This window comes from Solanum tuberosum, unplaced genomic scaffold (assembly GCF_000226075.1).
Source record: "Solanum tuberosum cultivar DM 1-3 516 R44 unplaced genomic scaffold, SolTub_3.0 scf00005, whole genome shotgun sequence".
Taxonomy (NCBI): domain Eukaryota; kingdom Viridiplantae; phylum Streptophyta; class Magnoliopsida; order Solanales; family Solanaceae; genus Solanum; species Solanum tuberosum.
Genome location: NW_006238931.1, coordinates 4,322,928 through 4,333,352, shown reverse-complemented (window position 1 = coordinate 4,333,352; position 10,425 = coordinate 4,322,928). Strand labels below are relative to the sequence as shown.

General features: G+C 36.5%; 1 protein-coding gene and 1 pseudogene across 2 annotated transcripts in view; both read right to left on the bottom strand.

Annotated features, from left to right (window-relative positions):
- Positions 1-2,024: 2,024 nt before the first annotated feature.
- Positions 2,025-4,408, bottom strand: LOC102589059 (ubiquitin carboxyl-terminal hydrolase 6-like; annotated as a pseudogene).
- A 2,182-nt stretch (positions 4,409-6,590) lies between these two features.
- LOC102605800 (protein HESO1) overlaps positions 6,591-10,425 on the bottom strand; it is a 31,135-nt gene continuing 27,300 nt past the window's right edge. For both annotated transcript variants that reach the window (XM_006338794.2, XM_006338795.2), the window contains exons 7-9: positions 8,592-8,722; positions 8,318-8,428; positions 6,591-7,314 (exon numbers count right to left, since the gene is read on the bottom strand). In XM_006338794.2, the coding sequence (XP_006338856.1) occupies positions 6,841-7,314; positions 8,318-8,428; positions 8,592-8,722 (716 nt within the window). In that variant the 3' untranslated portion in view covers positions 6,591-6,840. The remainder of the gene's footprint in view (positions 7,315-8,317; positions 8,429-8,591; positions 8,723-10,425) is intronic.

Sequence of the window (10,425 nt, the reverse complement as noted above, 5' to 3'; positions counted from 1 at the left end):
AAACTATGAATCAAAGATCTGAGGAGTTATTCTAATAAGACCTAGTTTGGATTGGTTACTTAATTGTACCTTTCCATGGATGACACATTACCTAGCTTGGATTGGTTATTGAATGATACCTTTCCATCGATGACATATGAATTAGCTTGGATTGGCAAGATGACGTTCCCTTCCATGGATAATAAGAACAAGTTAAGAAAATGACTACTTCGTGGGAATTAGGCACCGAGAGGATACTGAGATGGAGGCTCTCATGTTAGTAGAGGTCGAGTTTCTAGTAGCAATCTCCTTATCCCTTACATATGTGTCCTCATAGGATGATTGTCTAGATAGACATTTGCTAGTGGATCCACAATAGCTAGAAGTTCATGGTCCTTCCTTGGCAAGAAGGACATCCCTTTTCGGTGTGGGGTAGACACCGGATTCCATGTTGATAGCTCACATGGTCTTATATGTCGGTTAAGGCTATTTCCCACAAATAAGCAAAGTTATGATGAACCAAGGTTACTTCAAGGAAGTATCGTAAGTATGTTTTAAGATGATGTTCAATTGCATTGATCATGGTTTATGGTTTCTAACTCTCAAGATACTTGTTTTAGCTTGATCATTGCATACTTATGAAAATGTCCCTCTTTAGCATGATTTAAATATTTTATGCATAGCTATCATACTTGGTACATTTTTTTGTACTAACGCATACTCTTGTCTACATTTCCCCTATGTAGGGTCCGACTGTCAGGGTTCTCAATTTCGTGGATAGAGGTTGATTTGCGAGATTCTCGAGCTTTGGTGAGTCCTCATGCTTCGAGGACAGATTCTCATTGTTTTCGTTTCTTTCTTACTTTCAGTTTTGGACATGATGTATGGGCTAGACCCAATTTCATTCTATTGTACTAGATGGCTAATGATATAAGTGTTTTAAACTTCCGCTTTACTTTTATAAAAATGATTTGGACTTGAAATGTTGTCTTTATCTCTTTTGTTTTATTTTTTATGTTATGAATGCTAAGTGGCTTGTATGGGGTCTCTCGGGTGTACCCCTGGGTCGTGACAAGCGCAATTAGCAAAAATGTAGCTATAGAACACTAATATGATTATTATGTTTGTTATTCCTAAAATTTTCTCTTTGAAAAAACCTGAACCAACATCGATGTTCACCCCTACTCCATAGACTTACAAGAGAATAATTGTTGTAATTGGTAGAGCAATACAAACAATATAAGAAAATCCCGTGAGAATAAATCTCTCAAGTCTGTTCATACTATCTTTTTTAAATCTTCCTTGTCCTTCACAGAAAGTTATGCCTAAAGAATCCACACAATTAGATTTTCCTCAATCCAAATAGATTATCTCCAAATTAATGTGCTATTTTATCTTCTCTTTTGGGGGCAACTGATAGATTCTTCTCTTTACTATCTGTTGGATTGTTCTTTTCAACGTGGAAAAAATCTACTTTTGTTGACCAAGTCCAGAATTAAGCTTTCAGGCCAATGCAAACATATCTTATACAAATATGTGACCAACTACGATGTCTTTTTTTAGCCTTTCTAGCAGGCTCCCGGTATAATATTCTGCAAATTGAATGTAACATACTAGAGTTAGTATCTCAAAAGATCACTCAACTTTGAGAATGTATCTAGTAAAGTCATTGAACTTTATTTTGTATCACTAAAATCACTCAACTTAGACTTTTATATCAATAAAATCACTCAACTTAGATTTTTATATCAATAATATTACTCAACTAAATTTATTATTAAAAATTAACATAGCAAAATAAATTGTTATTATGCTATGTAATATGAACTCTACAAATAAAAAAGATCAAAGAAAACTCATCAAAAAAAATTCAAGGATAAACTTAATTAGTGAAAATTATATTATGGTGTTACTATATATTCAAATTTAAAAATATATTATAATGAATTTTTTTCTACCCAAAAAAAAGGGACCCGTAAAAATTGTCCTTACAAATAATTGGCTTAATAACTGCAATGTTTTTTATTTTTTTTAGTCGGATGGAATAGTCTATATTGCCTGAATCCACCATTCAATAAGTCTGAAAAGCTCTCCCGCTGAATTTCCAAGGCAGTTCAAGTGCAACTCAATGCTAAATGTACGTAAAAGTACCAGAATAATCATGTATAATGTGACCAACTCGAGTACATCAGTGTCCAATATGTGAAACCAATCCAATCAAAGACTTCAAATCATATGGGAACAACACTGGCCTTGTACATGCAAATATAAGCCATATGCCAATCACCACCCCCTGAAAGTTTAGTGATGTCCTCTTCTCGCTGCGGGATTGGATTGTCATCATCGAATTGAACCCACTTTAATTCCGTTCTCTTGCTTGACCCAGGCAACATAATGCCCTGAGTCGGCACTTCTTCCCTTGTGAGTCAGCACCGCCACCAAATCATATATTCCAGTCAACTGGTGTTCCTTCTCAGGCAGAACTACCTTCTTGGGATGTAGATTTAGATGCTTCTCCACTTCCACTAGATGATTCCTCAGCCTCGGTCATTTTAGTGTCACTGTCAGTTGAGACTGGAGTTTTTGCACTGGATTTTAAACCAGCCTTCTTACCTTCTGCATCCCTCAAAACCTGGCGAGGACCTTCCAGTTTCTTGCGAATGTTATCGAACAAAGATCATATACATCCAACGACAATGGGTAATCCACTTTCCGTAAAATTTTTGCCTTCTGATTTGATTCCCTTTTCCAGAAAAAACAGACAAACTGAATAGTCAAGTATCTTGGCAAGCGATTGATTCGGGAGTCTTTCAAATAAACTGCACTGCGTCCAAGTGAAGGAGATGCCTTCTCCAGTTCCGATTTCAGACCACGTTTCAAACCCTCGTGCAAATGGTTAACTTCCTGCGAAATGTGGCATTTAAGGGAATAGACGGTTTCTGTTTCTGTGCTTTCTTCACCACTTTCAGCACAATGAATCCTGTTATCAAAGTCAATACCGAAGAGAGTCTTCACAATTGCTGCAGTATAAAAAAATGGAAAAATTACAGAAATCCCACATTTTAGTTTACTTATTACCATTATCCCCTATGAGTTTTACAAATCTCCAAAATCCCTCATTTTCGCGCATCAAATTAATATATCTCGCGCATCAGATTAGTGTATCTTGCGCATCAGATTAGTGTATTATGTATAAAATGTAATGTAACTTACTTAACGATTAATGTATCTCGCGCATCAGATTAATGTATCAGCGCTTATATTATGTATTCGTTTGAGGGATTTCTGTAATTATAAACTTTTAAGGGATAAATTGTAATTTTTACCTTAAAAGTATGTGATTTCTATAATTTGTCCTAAAAAAATTGACATCTTATGAAAAGATTGTTACAGTCATTAAGTCAAAGGATAATATCATAAAGAATAACATCATTTAAATAGTAAATACATAATAAAATTATAAAATTATTTCACGGATTAAGTTTATTCATAAACTTTTTTTGAATGAGTTTTCTTTAATTTTATTTATTTGTGGAATTTATATTTACATGGCATAAAAAATGATTTATTTTGCTATGTCAATTTTTTTAAATAATAACTTTAATTGGGTGATCTTATTGATATAAAGATCTAAGTTGAGTGATTTTATTGATACAAAATAAAATTTAATGACTTTATGAGACAAATTCTCAAAGTTGAGTGACATTTTAAGTTATTTACTCAACATACTATGGTCTATGAGGCATATTATAGAGAAAATGGCCAAAAGCCTCTTAATCTATGGTTAGATTCTCAACTACACATTCATACTTTACGGGAGTCCTATTACCTCCCTAAACATTTTAAAAGTGAAATATATAACCTCTTAAAATATCATAACCAGATATGTGCCTTGTAGTGAAACACACACACTTGACACGTGTATTTAACTAGTTAATTATTATTATTTTTTTAGTTATTTTTCCCCTTCATCTTCTTTCTTTCCTCTTTTACCATTTTTTCAACCCTAATTTTTACAAAAAATGATTTGGGGAAAACATTGGTGAATGCATCGGGGTCTTCCCCCCACCCCTCTTCCACCCACCACCTCCACCTCTGCCTTTATAATCTCCCCCACCTTTACCATTACCTTCTTCACCTATTCAAAATCTCTTTACCGTCTGTTGGTGTAATATACCGCAAATACAAAATATTACAGTTGAAAATAAAATGATAAAAATGAATAAACAAATCTTTAGGCTGGGACACGGATATCTCGCTCTCTTTAAGGAGATTCAAGCCCAATGCGGCATAATCTACACTGATCCAGCAGTAATACTCTTGACTTGTCCCCTCCATGATACAGCAGCCCAACAACGTCGTACAACTCAAACAACTCCGGATCAGTTGAAGAGTCCAAGCTCCACAAAAGAACATCTTCCTTCAACATATAAATACTCTCTTGTATATAGTGAATATAGTTGAAGACTTAGAATATTTTTCTATGTCTCAACTCTCTTTCACTACTACACATTAAAAATATTATATCACACTTCTCATCTTTTTGAGATTATTTCACTTCTTACTTGGGATACTTCACAAAGGGAGAAACACTACTATTTATAGGTGAAGAAGTCTTCCATATAATCAATGGGTGGAATGAGGGGTAGTAATGTGGGAAGATGTTACATGAGTTACAAGAAACTAATGGTCATATGAGTTACAAGAAACTAATGACCATGAGAGTTACAACAACTAATGATCATATGAGTTACAACAACCAATAGTCATCTTCTATCACAATTTATACCCACTAACATATGCACTTAGTATTTTATTTTTAATAATAAAATGCATATACACCAACACCATCTTTTCCTAAGAATAAAGCTTCGAAAAAGAAATATTCAAGCCACCATCAAAACCATCACAAATCAATTTGATTTCACCACCAAAGAAAAAAAGAACTTAATTGGGAGAAGATGCTCGGGTTAATGATTGTGATAGTGTGCTTGGGAGTATTTTACAAATACTGTAACCAAATCAACATAATCTTTCATTTTCTTGGTTCAATTCACCTACATTCTGACACCCAGAGCATTAAAGGACTTTCTTTTTCTTTAATAAGACTTGGAATGCTTTAGCCACATTCATAGCTCAGTGCAACGTCTTGCAAATCTGTGTTGTGCTTTTTTTTATTTTATTTTATTTTATAATCAAGAGATCTGAAAATGATAATAACTTTTGGGGGTTCAATTACATTTATGTGAACACAAATTGATTTTTCTCAAATCTGATTTGAAGTCTTTTGGGGTGATTGAAGATGGTTGACATTTTATTTTTAGTGGATTTAATTGATATTGCAAGTATTTTACATGAGAGCTTGAAACTAACAATGGTGAATTCAATTGCGACGATGGCTGCTTAAGGTTGGTGAATGGTGGAGGTCCATATTGTTTTGGGGAAGAAAGAAATAATAAGAAAAAAATAAAAATACATATGTTTATGAAAATAATTAAAAATAAACTTTTTGTAATATTTATTTTTACTGAACTCACTTTGCCAGATAAGCAATTAGAGAGTATTTTTAAACCGTTCAAGGGGGTGATAGGACCCCCGTAAAGTATGAGTGTGTAGTTGAGAATCCGACAATAGGTTAGAGGGGCTTTTGACTATCTTCTCACATATTATAATAATATTAAGTTTAATCATGTCTCCTTTATTTGTGTTCTCAATAATAAAATATACATTGTTCCTCGCCTCGATCTAGTGCTCACTCTGTTTCAATTTGTTTGTCTTACTTTCCTATTTAGTCTGTTTCAAAAAGAATGTTTCGATCCTTTTTTAGCAACTCTTAAATTTGAACTTTCCACATGGCATGTTGAAAACCACAAAATTTGGTATATTATGCATATCTTTAGTTTAAGAGCACAAGATTTAAAAGTATTTACTTTTTTTAAACTCTGTATTCAAGTCAAGACCAGACAAACAAATCGAAATAGAGGAAGTATAATACCAATATAGATAAACCTGCACAAAAGCTACTTCATCAATTGCGTTTATAATGCACCATCTCTTTCTAAGTTCACTTGTAGAGGATGTACTGAAGTTAGATTTATCTGTAGGGACAAAGTATTTATCATGTTTGTGTTGACCAACATTAGGATAATGCACATCTCAATTTATGGAAAAAGCCACAAGAACTCGTCTTGTAATTTGTTAATTAGAAGATGATGCTTGTGTATAACCACAAATCATGTGATCTACAATTTTTTGATAAATTTAGGGGTCCTGTGGCATTCATTTTAGAGGTCATAGGAGAAATATTGAATTGCAATGAACTCTCTTTTTCAGTGGTGTTTCTAACATACTGTATGAGCCACAAATCTGAACTTTTATCTCCTTTCTCTATCGCTATTCAACCTAAGGCTAAAGTTAAAATAAATTGATCTTAGTTGCATCGCGAACAAGGTACTGAATTAGACTCCATTTACCTACGGTTTAGGACAAGTCGTGAAATATCCTGCAATAATTCTATGGCTGGATTTAATCTTACTTGATGATACATTTCAATTTGATCATTGTATAACAGACTACTACCATAATAATTTCAAACATGCCAAGAGGGGAGGTGCCTATAAGAGAATATATGCATTGCATCAGCACATAGCAATATATATTATCAAGTGTTTTCTTCTCTATATCGTTCCAATTTTATAGGATGTCCTCAAGGACAATTGTCTTTCTCTGAAATTGGCAAATAGACTCAATAGTCTCACCGGACCCAAGCTATCATTACCTCCCCATAACCACCCAAAAAAGAGAAGTAAAAGCACTTGAATGGATGCTTAGTTTCAGCAGCACAAGTCCAAATTCACACCCCTATCTGTCTGATTTTGGCCTCCATACTGTCTGTGTTTGAACACGAATAGCTTGTGTGGGTCCCTGCGCCGTTGAATTCTGATTCCTATTCATCCTTTTGTCCTGAAGCTGATGAGCTTGTAATGGGGGATTGATAGGTCTCTGTGCCTGAGGCTGATGTTGTGCTCGTAATGGTGGATGTATAGCTCTCTGGGCCTGACGCTGATGATGTGCTTGAAATGGTGGCTTTATAGCTCTCTGTGCTTGCAATTGTGGCCGAAGGCCATTTCTACTGTAGTTATTTTGGTTTCCAGATGTTCTTGCCACAAACTTCGATACATGTGGCTTAACAAGAGTAGAAATAATTTCATTCTCATTTTGATTCGATGAACAAAGCATAAAGTGGGTACTCCTGAATGCTTCTTCTATTCTTGTTAGTTGTTTAGTGCTTACACCCCTTGCTGAATTAAGTGGCTGCTCAAAGGGATCCTCAACCTGGACAAAGTAACTTGAACGTCAAAATAAATAATAATAATAATAATAAATTAAAAAAGGTATAGACCTGCAGCAGCTTTGATGGGAAAAAGGGTGTGGGTATTTGGTATGTGTGCGCACCAGAGAGAGAGAGAGAGAGAGAGAGAGAGAGAGAGAGAGAGAGAGAGAGAGAGAGAGAGAGAGAGAGAGAGAGAGAGAGAGAGAGAGAGAGAGAGAGAGAGAGAGAGAGAGAGAGAGAGAGAGAGAGAGAGAGAGAGAGAGAGAGAGAGAGAGAGAGAGAGAGAGAGAGAGAGAGAGAGAGAGAGAGAGAGAGAGAGAGAGAGAGAGAGAGAGAGAGAGAGAGAGAGAGAGAGAGAGAGAGAGAGAGAGAGAGAGAGAGAGAGAGAGAGAGAGAGAGAGAGAGAGAGAGAGAGAGAGAGAGAGAGAGAGAGAGAGAGAGAGAGAGAGAGAGAGAGAGAGAGAGAGAGAGAGAGAGAGAGAGAGAGAGAGAGAGAGAGAGAGAGAGAGAGAGAGAGAGAGAGAGAGAGAGAGAGAGAGAGAGAGAGAGAGAGAGAGAGAGAGAGAGAGAGAGAGAGAGAGAGAGAGAGAGAGAGAGAGAGAGAGAGAGAGAGAGAGAGAGAGAGAGAGAGAGAGAGAGAGAGAGAGAGAGAGAGAGAGAGAGAGAGAGAGAGAGAGAGAGAGAGAGAGAGAGAGAGAGAGAGAGAGAGAGAGAGAGAGAGAGAGAGAGAGAGAGAGAGAGAGAGAGAGAGAGAGAGAGAGAGAGAGAGAGAGAGAGAGAGAGAGAGAGAGAGAGAGAGAGAGAGAGAGAGAGAGAGAGAGAGAGAGAGAGAGAGAGAGAGAGAGAGAGAGAGAGAGAGAGAGAGAGAGAGAGAGAGAGAGAGAGAGAGAGAGAGAGAGAGAGAGAGAGAGAGAGAGAGAGAGAGAGAGAGAGAGAGAGAGAGAGAGAGAGAGAGAGAGAGAGAGAGAGAGAGAGAGAGAGAGAGAGAGAGAGAGAGAGATTTACAAATATTGTATATGTTTTAGGCAGCCATCTCATGTTGCTCACAATGTCTTCCCACTGGCCAGTAAATGGGCTAATTCCCTGAGCAGAGGCTCTTGAACTGATGTCGCAGAACTACATAAGAGTAATGAAGTTAATTTTCGTACAACATTGTTACAAAAATAATCATTTTCAGGATTGTAATAAATAATCATAGAAAGAAAATATCAAAACAGTCAATAGGTTCAACATCATATGACAAACACAACAGACAATAAAGTCCTAAACCAATTACTACCTTTGCAATGAATGAGATGAAAAGCTCAGACAGATAACTCCTATTAATCGCTCGAGACTTGTTTGACATAAGTCGATTTATATTCATCGCACATGTTTCTTCAATGAATTTCTCTGCACTAGCCCTAACACCTACAAAAGCAACATTAGATAGACGAGTTAAAAATTAGACACGGTTAATTGAGTCTAAACCAGAGAATAGGGAAAAGGTAGTGTAGTAAGGCATGTGAGTCAGCCATAGCAGTCCTTGTGTATAAACCAAATAATTTGTGTTTGGACTTCCTACTTGTTCAATTTAGTCTGGTACTTGTATTCACAAATGAATTTAGAGCCAGAACAGTTGCCACTCAAGCATCTGACAACCCATTGCAATTGTAAACTAGTCCTCCCCTCATACTTCGTGAGCATTACATTACCATCATTATGTTTTATGAAACATGGCATGCAACCTTGTGTGATCATAGTTTAGGTCTACTTTTGAGGTTGAGTCCTACACCCCCCAGACCTTGAAACCCAGAAAAATTCTGCTCAGAGTAGTCTATGGAGCACAAAATCATCAAAGTAAGTAACTCAAGTACCTAAAGAGCTACTCCCTCCGCTTTAATTTTATACCAAGGTATTCTGATTGGAAACAATTTAAAATGTTACTTTCACTCATACATTGCCCTTTCGGAAACAACAGGTATCTACCTCCACGAGGTAGTGGCAAGTTTTGCATACACTCTACCCTTACCAGACCCCACCTAGTGGAATTTCACTGGGTATGTTGTTACTTATACATCGCCCCTTCTGTTTCACTTTATGTGTCATATTTTTCTTTTTAGTCTGTCTATAAAAATATTACTTTTTGTATTGATAATGACTCCTTAATTCCAACTACCCACCTGACATGTTTAAGACCACAATAATCAAGGGACATTTTGTCACAATATAAACAATCTAAGACTACAAGATTCAGAAGTCTTCCATACTTTCTTAAACTCTAGGGGTAGTCAAACTAAGACAGATAAAATGAAACAGGAGTATATTAGTGATAGCAAAAGAAAAATATTAAAGTTGTAAGATATGACACTTGGGCCTAACTCAATCTCAAAAGCTATCTAATGAGGTGAGGATTATCCACGTCCAAATAAACCATCGGTCGATTTTCCAACCAATGTGAGACTCTAACACCCTCTTCACGCCCAGGCCCAACTAGAGCATGAACCAGGAGCCCAAACAGAGATGGAATTGACTCTCATGTTCATGGAATAGAGAGAATATAGAAAGAATAACTGGTAGTATTATTCAAATTGGTAAGCAATATAACTACATGTATATCATGAGCTAACCAAAGAAAGAAATAGAAGAGACCCTTACAAATTTGCTATCTATATATGGGTTATGTACATTACTTAAGAATGAGTGTAAGTTCATTTGTAACAAAAGCAATGTAGAAAAGTCAATTTGACCGATGAAATATCACTACAAAGTAAGAACTACAAACAATTTTATGAATCTGAATTCTTGAATATTGTTTAGAAATGTAAGTGTCAAACATTTCAGAATGTCAAAAATGAAATGTGACAAATTAATATGAACCAACTAAGGGTGGTTAATCGGGCAGGACATCCTGAACCGGCCCGGTCTAGTGCTTGTCCATCCTAGTACCAGTTCAGGATGCGGGATGGGTTTAGGGTTTAGGTGGGGTGGAACAGTGTTGGGGTTTGGGACCGGCATCTCAAATCGGTCCAAACCCATTACTGTCCCGGTAGCACACATGATTATTGAGGAAGGGGGGGGGGGGGGGGGGGAGGGGGGGGGGGGTTTTTTTGGGGGGGGGGGGGGGGGGGGTG